This window comes from Rutilus rutilus (genome assembly GCF_951802725.1).
Source record: "Rutilus rutilus genome assembly, chromosome: 18".
Lineage (NCBI taxonomy): Eukaryota > Metazoa > Chordata > Actinopteri > Cypriniformes > Leuciscidae > Rutilus > Rutilus rutilus.
The window spans coordinates 7,627,493-7,652,817 of NC_140231.1; the positions used below are offsets into that span (position 1 = coordinate 7,627,493).

Consider the following 25,325-nt stretch of genomic DNA (forward strand, 5'->3'; position numbering starts at 1 on the left):
AAGCCTATATGCGTGTCAATGGGCCATTACCGGAGAGGCACACCGCAAACATTAGCCTAACACATTTGTGCACTTCATTAACTGGGTATATTTACACATTTCAGCACATTTACACACATTTACAACTGATATTTGCGAGCATGCATCGTTAATGATAATGAGGCAGCATTTATATAGTCAAAATATAATCTAAACACCTACTAGGCCTACTTTCTAAAATAATTTCTAAATTCTATCTTTCATACATAATGATCTAAACATATCATTTACTGCTAGGCTACACATACAAATAAAAATTTTCTTAACCAAGGGGTGTAGCATATGTACACAAAAAAACAAAACAAAACATTTTTGACGTTGAAATGGTACGAGATATTAAATTCATGGTATAGATATGCACTTTCATTAGATCGTGTTGAATATAGGTAGATATCAAATGTCAATACTCTGGATGGCAAGTCCACCCAGTATAATATGTAAGCTCATGTTTTGAATAGCTTGTCAACTAATGCAAGTAAGAATAAATACTTACTCATCCGAAATTCTATCCACGGCTGGATCAATTCGCTCTTCAAAATACAAACGGTCGTCATCAGAGTAGTCGCGCTCCTCTTCTGATGAAAATCTGGACTCTTCGTCGCTAGTATCCAGAACGAGCTGAAGGGCTTCCGCACCGGTGTACCGTGTCATCTTCCCAACGCGCAGGTGACTGAATGATGAAACTTGAAGCGTTTAATGCATTTGCTTGGGGGCGTTTACCTGTTTTGCATAGATGGCTTAACACATTATCTTGTGAATAGCGCGCTCCGTGAGTAGGCGTGAACGAATTAAAGTCAATGAGCTCGTAATGAGCTCGACTGGAATCGCTCTCTTTTTATACAGATTACAGAAGCTGATAATATTTGTTTTTTATATAAATTACTTCATTTAAAAGCTGCGATCTCAAGCTTTATGCCCGTGGGTCTGTTTGCCTGTTTGACTGAATTTTCGCGGAGTTATAGATCATTTTCGAACGCGTTTCAAATGGGAGTTTACTGACAGAGAGAAGGCAGAAATCGCATCATGTTAAAGTTTCTTTATTTGTCAAAAAGCAAAACACTTTATTTTTATTGTGAGTATACAGAAAAAAAATAGAAACTGAACAGGATCGATTGATGTATAACACGAAAATTAAAGATCAAAATTAACAGAGCATTTTGTGTTTATTTTTCATTGCTAAAAAAAAAAAACGAGCAAAACGCGCGGGCGCGTTTTTGGTCCCCAGAGGGTTAAAGTCACAGCTACGGCCCTCCGCCAGATGATGTCCACCTTAGTGGTCCAGAAGCACCCCCTGGCTAAATCTTGCAGAGGTGCGAGACATCGCCAAAGTTCACTTTCTCGATGCTCCCATCTCACAAGCTGGCCTTTCGGCGAAACTGTTGGAGACTGTGCCCAGCGGTTCTCTGCAGTTCAGTTCTCCACTGAAACTATTTCAGATGCTCCTGGGGCATATGGCATCTGCAGCCGCGGTGACGCTGCTTGGATTGCTTCATATGAGGCCGCTTCAACACTGTCTCCATGGTCGAGTCCCGAGATGGGCGTGGCAGCGCAACTCGTGCCAGGTTTCTATCACCCCGCACTGTCGCCAAACTCTCAGCCCGTGGTCAGACCATTCGTTTCTTCAGGCAGGTGTTCCCCTAGAACAAGTGTCCTGGCATGTTATGGTCACCACGGATGCCTCTGCCACTGGCTGGGGAGACACGTACAATGGGCATGCAGCTTCAGATCTGTGGACGGGGCCTCAACTGCATTGGCACATCAACTGCCTCAAGTTGTTAGCAGTACACCTTGTGCTGGGCCGCTTCAAAATGCCGCTACTAGGCAAGCATGTACTGGTCAGTACAGACAGCACTGCGGCCATTGCGTACATCAACCGCCAGTGTGATCTACTCTCCCACCGCATGTCACAACTCGTCCGCCATCTCTTCCTATGGAGTTAGTAGCATCTGAGGTCACTTTGTGGAGACTAGAATCTGCCTCACCCGCTCTCGATACCCTCTCGGGCTTGTCTCTGGTCCTTTGGCACTTCAGAGACCACCCTTCGAGCCCTTGCAATCAGAGTTAAAAATTCTGTCTTGGAAGACAGTGCTCTGGTTGCATTGGCCTCCATCAAGAGGGTAGGGGACCTGCATGCATTTTCGGTCGACGAATCGTGCCTAGAATTCGGCCCGGCTAACTCTCATGTGATCCTGAGACCCCGGCCCGGATACATGCCCAAGGTTCCTACCACTCCCTTCCGGGACCAGGTGGTGAACCTGCAAGCGCTGCCCTCGGAGGAGGCAGACCCAGCCCTGGCTTTTCTTTGTCCCGTTCGTGCTCTGCGCCTATACGTGGACTGAACGCAAAACCTCATGGCCTCAGACCAGCTCTTCGTCTGTTACGGAGGCCAGCAGAAGGGAAAGGCTGTCTCCAAGCAGAGGATGGCCCACTGGATAGTGGATGCCATCGCCTTGGCTTATGAAGCCAAAAGACAAACAAAAAATTAACTTGATTTTCAAAAGTCTATGAATTTGCATCAGCTGAATGTAGCATTTTTGACAAGCCAAACATGTCAGTCTCTGAGTAACATGTAATTTATTTAAGTCACAAAATTCTGTAAAACAACTATAATGAACTACACAAAAAAAGCATTTTGAACATCTTCAGCACGTTTTATAATTACCCAAAAATCGAACATAGTTCACCCCTCGCACATGTTGTCACGTTCGTCAAAAACTTAGGCTTGCTGTCGGTTGAAATTTTCAATAATTTTCTATTCTTGACTGATCTTGTTTTCTGAATTTTGGCAATAGATTAATTGCTAAATGAGTGATCTTGAGATGAGTCCCTGTAGTCATCCGATTTGACTCTCATATGCTGATGTAATAGATATAAGCTTGACAGTGATCAAACTACATTTTGTTTAAACGATTAAGGCTATTATCAAAGTTTGGTCAAATGTTGTATAATTTTCCAATAAAACATTTGTAGCATCTGGACCAATCAGACACAAACAAATTATTCATTATATTTAATGCATAATCCAGCAAACTCACTCTCCCAACAAAGGTCTATGAAACTTCCCCCAAAACTAACATCCCAAATGAAGCTAACACACTGACAGAACCCAGTGTCCTGTTACAGGACACATTAAGACCGATAAGACTTTTTACAACCCCAAAAGGAGTTTGCAGAGTTGTGACTCTCACTTAATTATTGCTGAGAAGGAGAAATAAACCCTTTTAATCCTATATATTCTATATATAACCACTTGAGAAATGTATAAACATGTATCTAATTTCCATTGTAATGTATCCATTCTCTCTTTTAAACTTTTTTGGATTAATGTTCCAGACTTGCATACTATGGTTAACCAAAATCATATGTGTAGCATGTTTAGTCTCTATAAACTCCAATCTTCGTCCCCCATTTGGTAATTTACATTACATTTTGCTAACTATGTGACACATTAGTATTAAAAGATTATTTTGTTAAACACCCAATCAAATGACATGTTCAAAGGCCTGCTTGAACAAAAGGTCGTAAAGCAATTCCCTCCAAAGGGAACAACTTCTTATTGGCTCACAACCCTCCAGAGGGTGTGACATCTTCATGCTTTAAAAATCACTGATCACAAGATCACGTCTCTTAGTCTCTTACTCGCTTACTCTCTTAATCCCTTTCTGAAATCCTGATGTGAAGATGATGCTGAACTAGAAGTTTTCTAAGGACTCCCAAGTTTGTGCCAGACTGCAGCCTTGTCTTTCCATTCACCAAAGATCCTCTGACTCCCACTGGTTCTCTCTCATCAAGACAACATCAGCAAAGATCAACTGGAGCCTCAACAAATTGCATCAGGACAGTTTAATTCAAATGGCCGAGACATGCAAGTATCAGACTTAGGGCCCTATCTTGCACCCAGTGCAATTGGCTTTGTACACCGACGCATGTATCATTCCTATTTTGCACCCGTGCACAGCGGACTTTTCCCTCCACAGATGCACGTCGGTAAATTAGGAAATTAACTTGCGCTCCCGGGGGCGGTTCAGCACAAAGAGGAGGCGTGTTCCGGCGCAAACATTCCCTGGTGCAATTTTGCAGGTTTAGAAAACAATTCCGCCACTGACCAGGAAAAACCTAGTCTAAAGTCAGTTGTGCATGTTATTCATATGCTATTTTAAGGGCGCATGCTTGGCCATAATCAATGTAACTGTTACGGTAGTGTAGTGCAGGAGGAAGGTGAAGACGACAGAGCTCTTCAATACAAGGAGTTTAATTCAAAAGATCTCAAAACACAGGAACAACGGGCAGAACACACACTATCCATTAACGTAATATAAACGAGAACCGACACTGAAGACTGAAACACACAGGGCTTAAATACACAGGAGAACAGATCAGGGAAACAAGACACAGCTGACGAGACTAACGAGGAATCAATTACACAGACCGGGGAAAACAGGACTAGACCAAAATACACAGAAGACAGGGGGAAACGGAACACCGAAACTGAAACAAAAACAGAACTCAGGAACACAGAACTGTAACATTACTCCCCCCTCCCGGTAGGCGCGTCCTCGCGCCTAATAAACATCCAAAGGGGTGGGAGGGTGGGCGCCCTGGAGGCTGACAGGGGAGACCAGGCAAGGGAGACACAATAGGAAGCCTCCAGGGCGGAGCAGGCTGTGGGCGTGGAGCAGGCTGTGGGCGTGGAGCAGGCTGTGGGCGTGGAGCAGGCTGTGGGCGTGGAGCAGGCTGTCTGTGGGCGTGGAGCAGGCTGTGGGCGTGGAGCAGGCTGTGGGCGTGGAGCAGGCTGTGGGCGTGGACATGGCGGAGCAGGCTGTGGGTGTGACCACGGCGGAGCAGGCTGTGGGTGTGACCACGGCGGAGCAGGCTGTGGGTGTGACCACGGCGGGGAAACCCCTTCGGGCGGCCATGGCGGGGAAACCCCCTCGGGCGGCCATGGCGGGGAATCTTTTTCAGAATGCCAGGACAGAGGTATATGGCCCCCCCCAAAAAAATACTTGGGCAAAGTCCCGGGTGTCAAAGAGGGCTCGGTGCAGGGCAGCGATGAGGGCTCTGAGCTGTGCAGGAACAGCGGCGAAGAGGGCTCGGAGCTGCGCAGTAACAGCGGCGAAGAGGGCTCGGAGCTGTGCAGGAACAGCGGCGAAGAGGGCTCGGAGCTGTGCAGTAACAGCGGCGAAGAGGGCTCGGAGCTGTGCAGTAACAGCGGCGAAGAGGGCTCTATGCTGGACGGGACCAGCGGTGAAGGATCTGTGCTGGACGGGACCAGCGGTGAAGGCTTTGTGCTGGACGGGACCAGCGGTGAAGAAGTCTCTATGCTGGACGGGACCAGCGGTGAAGGATCTGTGCTGGACGGGACCAACGGAGAAGGCTTTGTGCTGGACGGGACCAGCGGTGAAGAAGTCTCTATGCTGGACGGGACCAGCGGTGAAGGATCTGTGCTGGACGGGACCAACGGAGAAGGCTTTGTGCTGGACGGGACCAGCGGAGATGAAGACACTGTGCTGGACGGGACCAACGGAGAAGGCTTTGTGCTGGACGGGACCAGCGGAGATGAAGACACTGTGCTGGACGGGACCAGCGGAGAAGAATGCCCTATGCTGGACGGGACCAGCGGAGATGAAGGCACTGTGCTGGACGGGACCAGCGGAGAAGAATGCACTATGCTGGACGGGACCAGCGGAGAGGAAGTCACTATGCTGGACGGGACCAGCGGAGATGAATGCACTATGCTGGACGGGACCAGCGGAGAGGAAGTCACTATGCTGGACGGGACCAGCGGAGATGGAAGCACTATGCTGGACGGGACCAGCGGAGAAGAATGCACTATGCTGGACGGGACCAGCGGAGAGGAAGTCACTATGCTGGACGGGACCAGCGGAGATGAATGCACTATGCTGGACGGGACCAGCGGAGAGGAAGTCACTATGCTGGACGGGACCAGCGGAGATGGAAGCACTATGCTGGACGGGACCAGCGGAGATGAAGGCTCTGTCTCGACGTTCACAGACACTAGCGGGCAGGCAACAGGCTCTGGCTCTAGCAGGCAGGCGACGGGCTCTGGCTCTGGCGGGCAGGCGACGGGCTCTGGCTCTGGCGGGCAGGCGACGGGCTCTGGCTCTGGCGGGCAGGCGACGGGCTCTGGCTCTGGCGGGCAGGCGACGGGCTCTGGCTCTGGCGGGCAGGCGACGGGCTCTGGCTCTGGCGGGCAGGCGTGGAGAATCTCAGGTGGTGGGAAGGCGGCCACCCTGGGGATAAGAACTAGGTGTGGCCGCCTCCTTGGCTGGTAACTCACCGGCGATGTTAAGGCGGCCACCCTGGGTACCAGGATTAGGCGTGGCCGTAAAATCTTCCATCCCGCTGCTAGGTCCATGTTAGTCGATCTGTTTTGGGTCGGTTCTTCTGTTACGGTAGTGTAGTGCAGGAGGAAGGTGAAGACGACAGAGCTCTTCAATACAAGGAGTTTAATTCAAAAGATCTCAAAACACAGGAACAACGGGCAGAACACACACTATCCATTAACGTAATATAAACGAGAACCGACACTGAAGACTGAAACACACAGGGCTTAAATACACAGGAGAACAGATCAGGGAAACAAGACACAGCTGACGAGACTAACGAGGAATCAATTACACAGACCGGGGAAAACAGGACTAGACCAAAATACACAGAAGACAGGGGGAAACGGAACACCGAAACTGAAACAAAAACAGAACTCAGGAACACAGAACTGTAACAGTAACGTGTGCACAACGCGCATGCATTTTGCTTATCTCATCTACACACAGACGCAGCAGTTCTAATTTTTAGAAAACCATACATTATTACAAGGAAAAATATTAACACACGAGAGAAATCATTGTTGTGTCCATGAAGATGTGAAAAAATAGGCATAAATCTAGCTTACACATTTACCCAAGGTTTTATACGCCTGTTTAACCGAAGCTAATTTGGGTGGGTTTCTCCCATCCCCATACAATGTCACTTCTCTGTCTTTACGGCCCTGGCGAGAATGTCGGTCTCCTCGGCTGTGAACCGCTCCTGGCGTGCGCCTGGCAAATCCACCGTTATAATAGCAATCCGCCATGGAACAAGCTCTTAAAGGGAATGTGAGATGTCGCTCTGATTGGTTTATTTCACGTTACGCCCAAACCACACCCATTTTAGATTTGCGTCAGGCGCAAGAGTAATTAATCCCGCCGGTATAATAGCAACAGCGCCCAAGACCCGCCCACAAAGTTACTTGCGTTTCGCGCTTGATACTTGCGTTTCAAATCATTAAAATAGGGCCCTTAGTCTCATTATTTGATTAAGTATCCTTACCCCTTTTTAAGAAGGGCGTGTCAGAACTAAACTGATGGTTTGCTCAAGGCTGTTGATCTGCTGAATTTCAAACAATGCTATAACTTCTTGCTTTCCTGTATTCTGCTTCAGCTCTCTTTCCCTTGGTAAACTATGTATGTATGTGCATGTTTGAGTGGTTTAAATGCTTAGTCTGGTTAATAAAGTCTTGTTAATGTCACACGTAAAGTTGTCTGTGTCTCAAGCTCATATACTGGAGTCTCTAATCATAGATTTTGACTACTTGCTCTTAGTTGTACTGTAAAGTAAGAAAGACATTTCCCATACCCCGGAAATGTACATTTCTTAGAATTAATAAACAATTAACACTGAATGTTCACAGGACAAACAAGTTAATTGATAGTAGTATTAATTTACAGCAAGTTAAGTTAAGTACATTAACTTACATTAAGTACATTAAGTTAATTCTATTAATTGATCCAAATATTCATAATCAGTTATAACAAGTTATTATTGATTATTAATATTTCTTTAGAGCTAATTTGCTACACATCTTTACATGATTTGTTACATTTAATTACCCCTTAGCCGATTTTGACTCATATCTTTGTTTGTAATGCATCCTTAATCCTCCGATATACTTCGAAGAATGTGCGAAATCGAAGAATGATCTTGTGTGGAGTCATTTCAAAATCAAGTTTGTTTTAAGTTTGTTTCGGAAGTTTGAAACCAAAAGATAAAAATTTGCTCCGGCTGGTAAACACCTTCAAACTACCATTGGTCCATGGCGATTACGTAATGGGTAGGTATGCTCTGGGGTTCCGACTTATTTGACATAGAAATCTTCTCAGGTTAATTTCTTCTGTTCAGTCCAGAGTCAGACGTCCACGTGTAAAGTGTAAAAAAAAGGAACACACAGGAGAGCAGCTTTAAAGTAGAAAATAAAGTTCTAACTGAAACTGTTTTTCATATTTAATGTTGTAAAGCTGTTTGCTTTAAAGCAACATATTGTATAAGTGGTAAACATAATCGTAATGTGACTAGACTGGAATGCCGAGTTGCAGAGCTTATGCAAACAAATCCACATCGCTATGATCAGATCCTTTCTTAACTGTTGTTTTCTCGTAGCTGTTATTTTTGTTGTGTACTACAGTTTGCAAAATTTTAACAACTTTTTACCCCTAAACAAAGAACAAAAAAGAACATTGCCGTGAGTATATTGGGGCCTTTACTTCCTTTACGAGACCTGAATCTCTTTCTTTTTTCTTCTCCACAGGGCAGTAACTGGGCACAGAGAACCAATTCCTGATGACAGCAAAGACAACATCACCATCTTTACCCGGATCTTGGACCGCTTGCTGGATGGTTATGACAACAGATTGCGTCCTGGACTAGGAGGTACGATGAATACATGTACATATTTCCTTCCTTATTGTCTCTATTGTCCACATGCTGGCCTTACTGTTAGCTTGTGGATGGAGTATGATCTTTCTCAGTCTTGCTTTCATTTTGACACTTCTTGCCACAAGTCTCACACCTCTCAGATCTATAACAGATGCTCTCCACAATGCTCTCCTGAGATCACTTACAAATCCTAAGCTTAAGAAGCCCCAGGAGTACTGTGTGTTATACATCTCTGTTAAAAAAAATAATAATAAAAAAACTTAAATAAAATAAAGAGGAAGTCCTGACCACTGCTGTAATGGTGCACCCACAGATTGCTCACTTAATCATAATGAAGAAGATTGGATCCCCCGATCATTTTGGATTCAGTGCATTACTGTTAAATGCTGGTCTCTGAGCATCAATAAACTATAGTCTATTTCCTAATGACATTTGCTGAAATGGCCCACCAAAGTCCATTAGTTCATCTCCCTCTGTGTACATTTTTCCTTCTCCACAGAGGTCTCACAGAGGGAATCCCTGGTGACCTCTGAAAGTACAGAACCTAAATTGTGATCCCATTGCTGGGCAGTCAAAAATCAAGATGTGTGTTTTTGATAAATGGACTAAGTCACATTGCCACACCGAGAGCTGTGGGCTGATGCTGTGGAGCTGGATGGCTTCCATTACTCAACTGCCCGAGTCCTGCTGTCTCCACCATCCTGGCCACCTTCCAGTCACCTCTCTTAAGCTCGATCAAATCTTTTCATTTCCACCCTGCTTTACATAGATGCTGATGTGTAATACAGGACTCATCACATCAAATTTGCTAACTGGAACATGATGACTTACTTCAGATGACTTTAAAGGCCTACAGTGCATTATACACAGGACACATTTTTAAGTGCCCATATTATGCTCATTTACAAGTCTGCCAGAATACATTAACATGGTTTATGTAAAAAACAAAGACGCATAAATTTCACATACTGTACATTGCTGCAGCACCTCTTTTTACGTTTTAGTTCCGTTCTCTTTAAAGCCCACCTTTCCGAAAAGCCCAGTCTGCTCTGATTGGTCAGCTTGTCCAGACTGTTGTGATTGGTCAACCTCTTAGACCGTGTATTTAGGCTCCCGAGGCTTCATGAGCTGCTGTAAACAGTATAATATCGATGATAACTATGATGCCAGTATTGGAATTCCATGTGTTTTGCCCTCCAAAAAAAAGAAAGGAAAAAAACTGAAAAAAATCAACGTCTCCTCAACATTACGAAATTGTTCTTTGACGGTAGGCCAAAGCAGCCAGGTGGGCATTATGCAAATGTATAACATGATGACATAGCTAAGTCACATAAATAATGGCAGAACTACAAACGACTGGTTCAGGCAAGAGTTTTCTTTTGGAGAGATTAATTCCTTTTGGTGATGACTTTGTGCTTTGTAATAGTTTGCAGATCATTTACATGCACAAATGGCTACATTACACACGAAGGGAAAGGGAAAGCTTTCTTATCCCTCTTTTCTCCATTAACAACTTTATAGTTCATTAAATTAAGTATTATCCTTCCCACTAGTCAGTGGCAGACCCAGTCATAGGTGACATGAGGCAGCAGTGTGAGTGTTCCTCCCCATGCACAGCTGTCACAGATGAACTCTCAATTTCTCAATCAGAAAATCTCCATTCAAGTGTATTCACTAAATAAACAACCAAATACACCACCACTAACAATATACATCTACTAACAAATATATGCTATTTGAATTTGCTCAGCTGAGCAAGGTTCAAATCCAGCTGCAACAGTTGTAGTGGTGGACACATTTTATCAAGAAACTACTGAGCAAATTTTTAAAACATTATATATAATGTATTATGTATGCAATTTATTATATACACAGTATGTATTGCTAATTTTTAAGTGTGGAAACCTATCAACATAAAGGACAGCATTTTAAGTAATCCTCTAAAATGCTGTCACACTTAAAAATTAGCAATACATACTGTGTATATAATAAATTGCATACATAATATATTTATAGCATTTAGAATATTTTATACAAGTTACACATAAACCTTGCAGAATCTGCAATATGTTAATAATTTTAACTAGGGATGCACCCGGTATCGGGCCCATTACTGCGCTTATGTATTCGTGCTCGTACTCATTAAAATGCTCCGATACTGTCACGTACTGCTCTGAGACAAGAAGGTTGAGGATCCAAATGCAGTTTTATTGAAAGGGTAATCCACAATCTTAGTCGAAAACAGGCAAGAGGTCAGAGCACAGTAAATCAGACCAAGCAAACAAACATATCCAGAGGGTGATACAGGAATGGGAAAACCAGGACACAGGCAGATATCAAAAACAAGGAACATGGAAAACAGAGGAAAATGCTCAGTGATGCAGTGTAAACAACTAACAAGACTTCGAAGGGAATGAATGTGAAAACCAGGCTTATATGGGGGAATGGCAATAATCTGATGTAGACTGCCCTCTGGCGGCTCTCAAGGGCACTCCAGCTGGTGACAGATACCAACAACCGATATCACACAGCCTGTACAGTAGCCTACACTGCTTGTGACAAAGAAACACAGACCAACAGAGCAAACAGAGAGCAGAACAGATTTATCAGAGAAGGATGTTTATGAAGTAAATATATTGAATTAGGGCTGCACGATAATGGTTAAACTGATAATCACGATTATTTTGCTCAAAATTATAATCGCGATAATTAATCACGATTATTCTCATTTGAGAAACTACAGAGAAAGAGAAGGGACAGTTAACGGTTTATATATATATTTTTTTTTAATCTACGCTATTGCTTTTTAATCTACGCTATTGCTTCAATGCAAGTGAACAAGCACACCGTTATTTGTGTAGTGACGTGTGTGTTCAAGTAAGCCAGAAATGCGCAGATTTTGCGCAATACGCTGTATTTAATAGATCATGATAACTCGCGAGTATTTGCGCAATATCCGCGCAGATTAGGCTTACACGAATTTCCCCAGCAAAGTGAGTAAACATAATAACATGCCAAATTGGCCAGTGATTTGACAGCGTTGCCGCATTTGGCGGGTTGGCGGGTGTTAATTTCAAACCATCAGACTTCATTTAACCAACTATGACAACTTCCTCAGACAGCAAGTCAATACAAATGACATGATTTAACGTTAGATGAGCGCTTTGTGATGCGTCTTCACATTAGATCTTCTAAGCAACACATTTCGGTTGCAAATGAGACAAAGTACAGATCCAGATCGCTCAGCAAATTCGTACTGCAAGGAAAAATAGTCTACTTGTTGATACACACTGAAAACGGTCAGTGGCTGTCGTTTTCAACTGATTCACATCATGAAAACTGGTAAAAACTTAAACTTCAAAAAATAGAACAGTGAAACTCATTTAGAAACATATTTAGTCACACAAACAGCACAAGTGGCTTGTGAAGAAACAGACTGGCTGTATAACAATTTCATGCAAGCAGAATATCGCTTTGGAGATCAGTGCTTTTTCCGCAGTGTAGATCGAGCGTGCGCAGGGTTGCCAGATTGCACCGATTAAATAAAACACTGGGCATAAAATGTAACAGAAAAGCTCTGTTTGGGTGATTTGGGAGATTTAAGCTATTTAGATCTGGCAACCACAAACATCAATGCTAGTGGGGACATATTAACAATGCAAGATAATGCAAATGTCTAATAAAAAAAAGCGTTTTCAGGATAAAAAAACGAGCGGGCAAATATCGCGACGATTTTTAAAAATGAATCCAGAGAGGCAGATATCGTTATCACGATTAAAATGCAATTAAAATACAAAAAGAAAAGAGAAGAGAAAGCACTTCTGTTGCATGCTCGTGGTTGTTGATCGTTCACTCAGCACACATGCATCATTTGAATTAAAACTAAATTGTATGTGCAATTAAAACATGAACTGTTACATGATTTATATATAACGAGTGGTTCCCTACATTATTACAGGAATGCGGTACAGTAATCACATGACATTTGATTTTCTGTGCGCAAACATCCAAAGCACACACCCAGAATGTTGACTCTCCGACAGCATGTGAATAGCTTATTAAATTGAATTCTATTTAATGTCTTCTTGTGCTCTAACGGACAAATTCACACAAAAGTATGTCAAAATGCCCGTATAGGCAAGTATCCTTGTGAAACATAGTCGGTTATGTCTTAAGTGAACGTATAGTTTGACCAGTTGAAAAGAAAGCTTTTGTGTAATAGTATGTTGGATACGTGCAGCTCTTCAAGTGACAGCAGCCTAATAAACCTACTGCTGTCTTTATCCTCAATGACAGAGAAAATCACTCACTGCTCTTGACTGGTTGGGCCCTGCTGGAGCAGCTCTAAATATTCACTGTGCTATTAAATTAAAGATAAAATATGATAGAGTAATAATATGAACAGTGAAAGTAACAATAGCTCCTACAAAACATATTAATAGGCATAATTAGGCAAGAAAATAACTGAATGAAATATCTATTGGCTAAGCCAACTAATTTGATTCATATTCTTTTGGTTTCTCTGCCCAGTATTTTAGAAAATTAAAAATGCAATGAAAATACAGGTATCAGTACTCAGTATTGGCAAGTATTAAAAATAAAAGTATCGACTCGTTCTGGAAAAAGTGGCTTCGGTGCATCCCTAATCTTAACAAAAATAAGATGGACCATAAAAATTGCATGTTGATTTTTTTATTTAGTACTGCCCTGAAAAAGCTATTTCACATAACAGGTGTTTTCATATAAGCCACAAGACACATATACAAATGATATATACAAATACAAACTGAATATACTGTACAAATGACAAATTCCCCCCACCACCCTTCAAATGTTTACATATGCTTGATTATTTTATTCTGTGTCATTAACTGGATGGTTCACAATTGTTTATTGCTGTTTATTTATTTTTTTTATTTTTTTGTTGTTGTTGTTCATGCTATAATAATAAAACATAACAAAACAAAACAAAAATATCTAAAATAAATCTTACTAATCAGCTTGGTTGTTGGACAGTCAACTAGTGGACTATAATGACCCAGACCCTTTTTGAGGGTCAACTGGCAGTCATTAGAGTATTAGTAGACTGTCTGATATCTGCTAAAACTATTTTGTTTCTTCCCCAATAGACATTCTTCTGACTATAAGTAACTTTGCAAGTACATGTCAACTTATTCTACTAACAGTAACCCTAACAGTCTACTAATACTCTAATGAAAGTTAGTTGACATGTAGTTGCAAATTAATGAGAGTTAGCTGACATGTTGTTGAAAAGTTACTTAGAATGTCTAAAGTGTACTATTGAAGCAAAGTGTAACCAATAATAGCTTTACAATTCATTAAATATTTATTTTACAGTGTAGATATTTCTGCTCTTATGCCTGTTCTTTCAGAAAGTGTGACTGAAGTGAGGACAAACATCTATGTGACAAGCTTCGGACCAGTATCAGACACCGATATGGTATGTGTGTCCTTTCCATTGTTCTTTCATTTTATTTTATTTTTTTCTGGGTCAAAATTAGGTTCATTTTTCAAAGAGAAAAATTAACCAAAATTAGGTTCATTTTTAAAGTTTCATACTCGCTTCTGTCAATATTTGTCTGTCCTTCAGATTTATTGCTTTTTATATAATGTATTATACTTCAACCAGGTATTGTTACATGTACTGTAGCACATATTCCATATGAGAAAACTAAAATGTTTGCATTTGCATCAGTTGTTGAATTGAATTCAGAAAGATTTCATTGTCAAATGTGCCACAGAGGAAGACATAGTACCGTCCTTTATTTCCCTTTGTCCCTGTGAATGTGTGAATCTGTGTTCCTTTATGGGCTCATTTAAGAGAGAAGATAATTGGTTGTGAGGCTGCATGGAGAAATGTATGCGTCTTAATCATACACACAATTGGGTCTGGTATGCAAGATGAATCATCACAGCCATGCAGCAGCACTTTGTATTTTGTATGAGACATAATTTTCTAATAGTGAGAAGACGACATCACAATCTATCAGATTATACAGAGCATGAAACGATACTCAAATTACACAGCAATAATCATCAAGGTTAATTTTAAGGTTAAAATGTATGCGAAAATAGTGCATTTCCAAATATGACTTAGGAATCACTCCACTTCAAAAAGTAGAACTGCTGCTCTGAAAGTTTAATTATTATTAAATTACACAATAAAAAATGTATCATATAATCTAAGTTACAGTTCATAGCCAAGTTTCTATGGTCCACAACAAAACCTTTTCTAGATGTTTGCAAATACAAAAACATAAATATGTCACGTATACTATACAGTATGTACTGTAGTGCTACCAACCAAAAATGTGGCTGGGAAGTACCCAGAAGCCTCTAAGATACACAAGCTTGCTATAATTGGCTGCTGTTGAGATAAAGAAAACTTATTATCTTTGATCTATGCCTTTAAGTAAGAATATCACATTCTGCAATAGAGCCCTAGCATGTTCTCATAACTTATCATCTTCAACCTACTTTCTGCAATGGTGTTAAGACTAAATACGAAGATAGAGGCACAACCAAAGCAGCTGGTTTCGGGTTGGCCAGTGAATCTGCTCTGTGACAGGAGACATACTTTTTGTTCTCACTTTATTTGACAGTATGTGCACTTACGTTCACGTACAGCGTACTTACCTAGGAAAGTACTGAGTAATATAAGATAAATACATGGGTTAAGGTTAGGTTTGGGGGTAGGTTCAGGGTTAGTACCTAGTAATTACCCTGTTATTGTAATTACTATAATAAGTACATAGTATGTACATGGGGAACAAGACTGGAAAATAAAGTGCTACCTGCTTTTTTGTTAAATAATGGCACAAATACAGTGGGTACGGAAAGTATTCAGACCCCTTTAAATTTTTCACTCTTTGTTATATTGCAGCCATTTGCTAAAATCATTTAAGTTATTTTTTTTTTTCCTCATTATTATACACACAGCACTCCATATTGACAGAAAAACACAGAATTGTTGAAATTTTTGCACATTTATTAAAAAAGAAAAACTGAAATATCACATGGTCCTAAGTATTCAGACCCTTTGCTCAGTATTTAGTAGAAGCACCCTTTTGATCTAATACAGCCATGAGTCTTTTTGGGAAAGATGCAACAAGTTTTTCACACCTGGATTTGGGTATCCTCTGCCATTCCTCCTTGCAGATCCTCTCCAGTTCTGTCAGGTTGGATGGTAAACGTTGGTGGACAGCCATTTTCAGGTCTCTCCAGAGATGCTCAATTGGGTTTAAGTCAGGGCTCTGGCTGGGCCATTCAAGAACAGTCACAGAGTTGTTGTGAAGCCACTCCTTCGTTATTTTGTGCTTAGGGTCATTGTCTTGTTGGAAGGTGAACCTTCGGCCCAGTCTGAGGTCCAGAGCACTCTGGAGAAGGTTTTCATCCAGGATATCCCTGTAATTGGCCGCATTCATCTTTCCCTCGATTGCAACCAGTCGTCCTGTCCCTGCAGCTGAAAAACACCCCCACAGCATGATGCTGCCACCACCATGCTTCACTGTTGAGACTGTATTGGACAGGTGATGAGCAGTGCCTGGTTTTCTCCACACATACAGCTTAGAATTAAGGCCAAAAAGTTCTATCTTGGTCTCATCAGACCAGAGAATCTTATTTATCACCATCTTGGAGTCCTTCAGGTGTGCTTTCATGTGTTTTGCACTGAGGAGAGGCTTCCGTTGGGCCACTCTGCCATAAAGCCCCGACTGGTGGATGGCTGCAGTGATGGTTGACTTACTACAACTTTCTCCCATCTCCCGACTGCATCTCTGGAGCTCAGCCACAGTGATCTTTGGGTTCTTCTTTACCTCTCTCACCAAGGCTCTTCTCCCCCGATAGCTCAGTTTGGCCGGACGGCCAGCTCTAGGAAGGGTTCTGGTCGTCCCAAACGTCTTCCATTTAAGGATTATGGAGGCCACTGTGCTCTTAGGAACCTTAAGTGCAGCAGAATTTTTTTGTAACCTTGGCCAGATCTGTGCCTTGCCACAATTCTGTCTCTGAGCTCTTCAGGCAGTTCCTTTGACCTCATGACTCTCATTTGCTCTGACATGCACTGTGAGCTGTAAGGTCTTATATAGACAGGTGTGTGGCTTTCCTAATCAAGTCCAATCAGTATAATCAAACACAGCTGGACTCAAATGAAGGTGGAGAACCATCTCAAGGATGATAAGAATAAATGGACAGCACCTGAGTTAAATATATGAGTGTCACAGCAAAGGGTCTGAATACTTAGGACCATGTGATATTTCAGTTTTTCTTTTTTAATAAATGTGCAAAAATATCAACAATTCTGTGTTTTTCTGTCAATATGTGGTGCTGTGTGTACAATAATGAGAAAAAAAAAATTTAACTTAAATGATTTTAGCAAATGGCTGCAATATAACAAAGAGTGAAAAATTTAAGGGGGTCTGAATACTTTCCGTACCCACTGTACCAGTTAATTCACTAGCGTGACGGGACAGAGGGTGAGAATCCTACAGCACCTTTCACCACCAGATGAGAACCAGTTCAAGACCCTATTCAATCTCTCAGTCATTTGTATTTAGAGAATGAGGTAGATGAGGTGGAGCATGATGACAGTTCTCAGTACTTGCTGTTACCACCTCCTCCACCTCCTCAAGAGGAAGATGTAACCACTTCCAGTTTGGAATTAAGGGTGAGCGAGATAGAATCTAAAATGGATGAACTGGAGAACTCTTTTGGTGTGTTTTCTAATGATGTGCAGCATGATATAGATAGGCAAAATCACAGGTTGACTGTAATGGAAGAGCAGATGCAGAACTTTTTATAGCAACTGGAGAAGGTACTGCCCACTGAGCTCAAGTCTGAATGCCAGCAGGTAAAATAAACCTTGGAAGAGTATACAGCAAGTAGGACAAGCAATGAAGGATTGTATAGCACAAATGGATGTTCAGCTGAAATCTTTAATCCAGTCTTCCCACACTGTAACATCTACTCCCCACTTCAGTCCAGCCCTACAAACAGGTTCGATTTTGGTGTATTTGGCCGACCAGTGGTTTGGGTGGCTCGCCAATGTATTAGATTTCTCCAATACATAAAATAAGTAAGCTTGACCAGAGTTCTTGTGGAGAAAATAATTTATTGAAGGTCTGTAGTGTAGCAGTCCTTCAGCAGTGATGTTAGCATGTCACCCCTCAACAATCTTAACCCAAAGTTCTGTCTGTGTGACTGAACTTTATACATGAAGACAAAAGAGCTACAAACAAAGGAAAACTGTTAGGATCTCCCACAGGAGATTGATCTACACTGCAATCTGTTTTTTGCTTATTTGCTTATCAATATCGAGCCTTGTGCCTGCGATTGAAACCTTCAATGTCAGAACATGAAATACTCCAAGCTACACTCAAAAACTGTAATCCTCGTGTCGCCAGCATACTCAGAGGCACTGTCTCTACGGTAGACGAGTTGGTATGTGTTGTTACTCTGGTGGAAAGGGAGACAAGCAGAGCATCAGACAAAGTCAAATCGAGCTAATAAAGCAGCAAAAGGGTGACAGTCACATTCCGGTGCTGTCAGGAATTATGGAGTGACAGCTTGACCCATTATTCCTGCCGATCACCATCAATGACTATAGATGTCAAGCAGTTTTGGACACTGGAAGCACTTATTCTTTAATTCAGGAATCTTACTGGAAAAAGTCAAGCGCTGAAACTTGGCAGTCCAGCAGAGGTCAGATTTTCTCTCTTGCCAATGGTCATGTACAGACAGTTCTAGGAAAGGTAGTCTGGAATTGTACACTTCATGGAAATCAATATCCATCCAGAGCCTTCGTGATGAAAGATCAAGATCTAACTTTACCCATTATACTTGGTCAGGAGTTTCTGATGGATTCAGGGATCCAGATTGATTTCAAGGAAAATACCTGGGGTAAACTGGGGTAAAATCCATTCATGCTGTATGCTTCTTCTAGCCTGGATGCCAGCCGAACTTAGCCCCGCCCACAAAATTTTTAGGTCGGGAAGTTCGGTCTGGACTCGTTCCGTTGAGGAGCTATTATGCCCGAACAAAAATTGTTCGGACCAATCAAATTGTCAGGGCGGGCTTTATACGATGATGGACAGATGAGCAACGGTAACGTAATCATCCACGTCATTAACGAGCGCTTGGGTTGAATTCAAATGACTGCCGCTGAAGAATTGAGATTTCACGAGTTCACGCTTACAAATAAGTCAGATAGAATAAATGCATATTTGGCGTGCTGTCCGAGGAGAGGCTTCGGGCTCGGTATTTGGCCCGAACCCAAAGTATTCCCCGTATTCCTGGCTGTGGAAGAACAAGCCGAGAGTGAGTGCAGGGATGCTGAAAACTGTCAAGGAATGTTAGGTGAGTTGACAGAGTGAATAAATATATGCTTCCTCTCATGCTGCTGATAGTGTAGACCGTAGACGGTTGATTGGATTGATTATTTGAATGTGCTCCTCCTGAACTTTGTTTATAAAACATCATTTGTAGATTCCGCCATGGCGTCTGTTATAGAAGATATCGACAGCCATTAATTTTAAAAGAGGAACAGAGAACCGCGATCGGAAACATGAATGAAAAACATACGTCACTTACTCCGTTGCTCTGATTGGTTGTAGGTCTATCCAATTGAGTGCAGAGGCATTTTTTTTCCTGGTTCGGTTGAAACACGCCCCATAATCAAAGCTCAATGGAGCAGTATCAGACTCACATTCTGACTAGAATCTGAGTATGACGACGTCAGGCTATGCTTCTTCAGCAGCAATAAGTCTACATCTGGCATTACCTTTAGCTCAAGTATTTTCCTCCACCTTGGCAACCATTAAAGAACTGGCAAGTCGAGCGGATGTTCCCAGAACCCAGAAACATCAGCTAGAAGCACTCATGCTTGATCAGCCAACAGTCTGCACCAATTCCTTAGGACGCACTGTTGTGATCCAGCACCAGATTAACACCTTAGATGATATTCCGGTTCGTAAACGAGTTTACCCTGTTTCTGTGTCCAAACAGCAATTCATTGATCAGGAAGTTTTCAACATGTTGGAAAAAGGAATAATCAGACCATCAACTTCCCCATGGGCAGCTCCCATAGTTCTTGTCCCCAAGAAGGATGGTACAATACGTTTCTGTATTGATTACAGAGCTTTACATGCCAAGGCGCCTTTAGATGAATTTCCCATGCCGCAGATCCAAGACACATTTGAATCAATGTATGGTGCTTCAATTTTCAGTACATTGGATCTCAAAAGTGCCTACTGGCAGGTGCTTATGGATGAGCATAGCATTCCAAAAACTGCTTTTGTTACCAAAAATGCACAGTATGAATTTATGTGTCTATCATTCGGACTGAGAAACTCCGCTGCAACTTTTAAATGCCTGATGAATACGGTATGGAGAGACTGTCTTGGAAAGTTCTGTTTTGTTTATCTCTATGATATTGTAATTTATTCCAAGAAAATCCAAGAGCATTTTGAACACATTAAACAGCTCTAACATGTTAGAAGCTGCTGGGTTGACCCTGAACCTGTCGAAGTGCAACCTGCTCCAATGATCGATCACTTTCTTAGGACATGTTGTGTCTGCTGAAGGAGTTCATACTGAAACTGCCAAAGTAGAGGCTGTCCAAACTTTTCCTGTCCCTATAACGCTCAAAGAGGTACAACGCTTTTTAGGTCTTGCTGGGTGGTACCATAGGTTTATTCCACATTTTTCAGGGATCGCCGCACCCTTGCATGCTCTGAAGAACAAAAACATTGCCTGGGAATGGACAATGGAATGCCAACAGGCTTTCGACAAACTGAAAAATGCTGTTTTTCAAAGGGGTGTTGGCACCCCCTGACTTCACAAAAAGTTTTAAAGTCCAGACAGATGCCAGTGATGTCGGCCTAGGAGCTGTGTTGTCTCAGGATCATGACGGAGCTGAAAATGTTATAGCTTATGCGTCAAGACTTCTTCATGGAGCTGAGAAGTCCTATTCCACGCCCGAAAAGGAATGTCTGGCAGTGGTTTGGGCAGTCGAGAAATGGAAACACTATCTGGAAGGGAAACATTTAGAAGTATTTACAGATCATGCTGCTCTTATGTGGGTTTTCAATCATCCCAGAGCAACTTCTCGCTTAACCAGGTGGGCTTTGAGGTTACAAAGCTTTGACTTCTCAGTCAAATATTGAAAGGGACAATGTAACATGGTACCCAACACACTCTCTCGGGGTATACCTTTCCAGGAAGTCAAGGGTCTGATTGCTATTTGTCAGGCGACTAACATTGGATCAGACTTGCCTGTCTGCTGGGATGAAATTGGAGTTGCTCAGAAGCAAGATCCATTTACTTAATGTTGTCTACTGGCCAGATATTATGTAAGGATGTTTGGAGCTTTTGTACAGCATGTCAAACCTGTCAGATTTATAAACTGAGAATCTCCAAGCTGTCTGGTCACCTATAGCCAACACCAGTAGTGGAGCCTAGACTATTGTTGGTTGTTGATCTCATGGGTACCTTCTCATAGAGTTCACCGTCTAATGAATACATGATGGTGGTGGTAGACTACTGCATTAAATGGGTGGAATTATTTCCTCTAAGATCTGCCAAGACCCACCTCATTGTTAACATCTTGATAAAAAAGATATACACTCGATGGGGAACACCTACCTACCAAGTTTCTAACCGTGGGCAACAGTTTATGGCACAGCTCCTGAATGATGTTTACAAGCGCTGGGGTGTTATTCAGAAGCTAACAACAGCAAATCCTCCTCAAACTAATATTACAGAAAGAACCAACCGAACTCTCAAGACCATGATATCCTCTTATGTTAAGGACAACCACAGGCAGTGGGACAGATGTTTATCAGATGTCCGGTATGCCATAAACACGGCATGGCAGGAAAGTACTGGTTTAACCCCTGCAGAGATTGCTTTAGGCCGCAAGTTAAAAGGACCCTTGAAACGCCTCATCCGAAACCCGCCTAATCCTTATCATATAGCCTATAGTACTGTTGAGAGGTAGAGAGAACTGTTTGAATGGGTAAAATAGAGGACTAGTCAAGCTCAAGAGTGACAAGCAAGGTCGTTCAACAAGGTCGACAATTTAGTCGTTCGAAGACGGAGACTTAGTCTGGATAAGGATTCACCCTCTGTCTCTGGCTTTAGACTCATATATGGCCAGACTGGCAACGAAATGGCAAGGTCCAGGTAAAGTTCTGAAAAAGTTAAACAATTTTAACTACCAGGTAGTAATGTTGGATGATTTAAAACGAGTTGAAACTTTTCATGTAGAGAAAATAAAATTGTTTTATGGAGCTGTTTAAACAAATGCTTTAAGGGGAGGTGTATGTAACAGTTTCCCTGTTACTGAAATACCAGTAGTCCTCTCAGTGCAGAATTGTCATTACTCACCTGAGCATTAGGGTGTGCTCTGCTCAAGACATGCATGAGTTCACCTATTTAAGGGAACAAAGAAGGAGAAAGTTTAAAGTTAATTATCTACCTTTATGGGCTGTGTCCAAAATTGTCCAAAATTTACATGCCCTTCATTCGGTAACTTCCCTCCATCTCGTTCACTCGGATGTACGTCATTGCTTACGTTGCATGAATGCCCACTACTGGCAGAACCTTTGCAATAGGCTGAATTGGAACGTGCTAAGCCCTTGATCACTATGGGGTTGATTCATTTTATTTTATTTTTTCTTACAAAATTGTTTAATCCAGCATTCTATATATGGAAGCAAAATAATGCCAAATGTTTTTGAAACAAAAAGCCTGTTGAATTGCACTACTTGAAAAAAATAGGCATTGCATTAACCATGCTTGCATTTTAATGCATTGTATTTTTAGGGCTTGCATTTTTATGGGCTGAAATTCAACATGGTTGAATATTTAAGATGTGAATATTTCAATTAAAAACATTTCAAACACGTTTTCATTATAAAAAATTCAATAATCCATATTTACCTTTAATATTTCACTTCCAAAATATTCAAACTGTTTAAAAATACAACCTATAATATTCAACAGGCATTTTTCGGTCCATTTTATTTTCGCTTTGCAAATTCGCTTCCACAAATTCAGTGGTTCAAATTCGACAGTAAATTCAACATTGACATCCAGGAACTGCAGGAAAAGCAGTAGATTGCCGAGCATAGTCTCCATCTGCTGTTAGTCAACCCCACCAGCAGGGGGTGCAATAGCGCGTGTTGTTGACGAAGACCAGCAACAGTTAGAGCAAGCCATTCATTCATAAAATGAAAATGATTATCTGTGTCAGTATGCGGAAAAGATGATAAAGACACAAAAGCTGTATTTATGTTTCATTCAATAACTTCATTGTTACTTTCCCTGTGTAGCCCACGTCATCAGCTTTCTCTACCATGAACGGGATTATAATCGGTTTCCCTCACTACCTCATACTCAAGGATTCCCCTTCTGTTGGGACAAAACACTTAATGTAGCTTAATGCAGTGGTTCTCAACTCCAGTCCTCAGGACCCACTGCTCTGCACATTTTTGCACAAATTCCCGAAGGACTGGCCGAGACAAATCTGTTCTGGTCGGGTACATGAGTGCTGAACAGCCGCTGATTTTGCGCATACCGCACATTTGCGGTCTAAATAACTAATAACTTTTCACCCAAATAACTCTTAAAACTACATTCTGTGACACATCAGCAGTAGTATTTGTATAAAATCCCTGGTTTAGGGTATCATCATAGGCATCTGCAGAGGTGTCGTCTTTTTAGGACATTTACACTGGAAGTAGAGACAGCCTCTCATCTTCAGAAAGGTCTGTATAGAATAGTTCATATTGATAGGGAGACAGCTAAAATGTCTATGGGGCTAGATGTGGAAATTTGAAGTAAATGTTAATGATATATTATAAATAGTTGCATTGTATTGAGGGTACAGTTTATGTTGGTACCATAGACCTCGTTTGGTGGAAATGTGAAATTCCTTCATGCATACAGAGTAAATTTTCATCTCTGACTGTTGTTTTGCCATCAGAAGAGTAATTTTGATTGTGCTGAGAATACCCATCCCTAAGTGATCGGCTGTCTCTCTATGGCATCTCATCAACCCCCCATGATTCCAAGTTATTGGGTTTGCATATGGGAACATCAGTGCGGAGTCTAAAAACAGTGCAAGTTTAAAATGGAGGATTCACATAAATTGGTGGAAAATACAGGCTTTGTGACAAGGTTATGTGGGAACTTCATACAGAGAATCATGCATTCATTAATCAACATTTTGACCAAGATGGAAAGCTCCAATCTGATTCTATGGATTCTCTCATAGTTAGGGTGTCAAAGTTCTTGTCAGTCCACCAAAAAAAACCACAATTTACAGATGTGTTCACTGAAATGTTTTCAGAGTGTCAATAAAATGTAAATGTATTACTTGATGATTATACCATCTGACATGTTTAAGTCTAATATTAATTATTTATGGACAATAGTATAAAAGTTTTTTTCAATTTTCAAAACCATATGAAAGCAACATGAATACAAAGATTACATTTCTAAGAATTTGGCACATGCATTATTTATGACTAAGACTGGTCAGATATCTGACTGTTCAACTAATAGTCACAGGGTCCATTTAGTAGGTCATTACTCTCACTACAAGGGTGCCCTCTCAAAGAGTTCACCAGATCATTATCCTCTTAGTCATGTGCAGCTGTTGGTGTTCTTTACTCTTCATTATATTGTCTCTAAATAAGTTGGAGACACTTGAAGTCTTATTTTAGTATATTTGTATCCCATATTTAAATTTGTCCAATTTGCAGTGTTAGTCTTGTGATCTTTCATCAAAGGCATCAGGAGTAAGCTGTAAGGGAATGAGCCCATGTTGCCTATGCCTGAGGTCAATGTACGGGTGGTTCCTGTTGTCTGCTATTCTGCTTGCCATCTTTTCGTATTCTCACACTATTTCTCCACCCCCCATATGTGTAGTAGTATTTTTGGTACATCCAGGTTATCCCACAATGTCAGGTAAGTTCTTTCATTTATAACTGGACTTTCTCATTACCTGAATATCTCCATGGAAGCTTTCATTTGATATAAATTTTTTTTTTTTTTAAATAGCATTGTCAGCATCCCTTAATATGTAGTTCTTTTGACATTTCCTTTATTACCAAAATCACATTTGGGCTTTTTTTTTTTACCCTGAGTCTGCATTTTTTTAACGTCTCAGCCTTTTTAGGGTTCATCTTTTGTCCTTCTTGAAGGTTTTGCTGGTAACTTACTTCATTGAGAGCCTTAAAAGGTTAGTTCACCCAAAAATGTAATTTCTGTCAGTAATTACTCACCTTCATGTTGTTCCAACCCGTATTTTCGGGTTTATCTTCGGAACACAAATTAAGATATTTTGATTAAATCTGAGTGCTGGCTCACTCCTTCATAGACTACAAGGTAACTGATATCTGCCAGTCCAGAAAAGTTAGTAAAGACATCGTTAAAATAGTCAAAGTGACTACGGTGGCTCAACCTTAAGTTTGGTCACAAGTAAGTAACTTGTGTTCCGAAGATGAATGAAAGTCTTACGGGGTTGGAACAACATGATGGTGAGTAATCACTGA

The 25,325-nt window shown here is 41.5% G+C and overlaps 1 protein-coding gene across 1 annotated transcript in view; it reads left to right on the top strand.

Moving 5' to 3' along the window:
• gabra3 (gamma-aminobutyric acid type A receptor subunit alpha3) overlaps window positions 1–25,325 on the top strand; it is a 424,636-nt gene that overhangs the window by 113,386 nt on the left and 285,925 nt on the right. Inside the window, exons 3-4 of the mRNA XM_084386916.1 lie at window positions 8,624–8,745; window positions 14,145–14,212. Coding sequence (XP_084243042.1) covers window positions 8,624–8,745; window positions 14,145–14,212 — 190 coding nt within the window. The remainder of the gene's footprint in view (window positions 1–8,623; window positions 8,746–14,144; window positions 14,213–25,325) is intronic.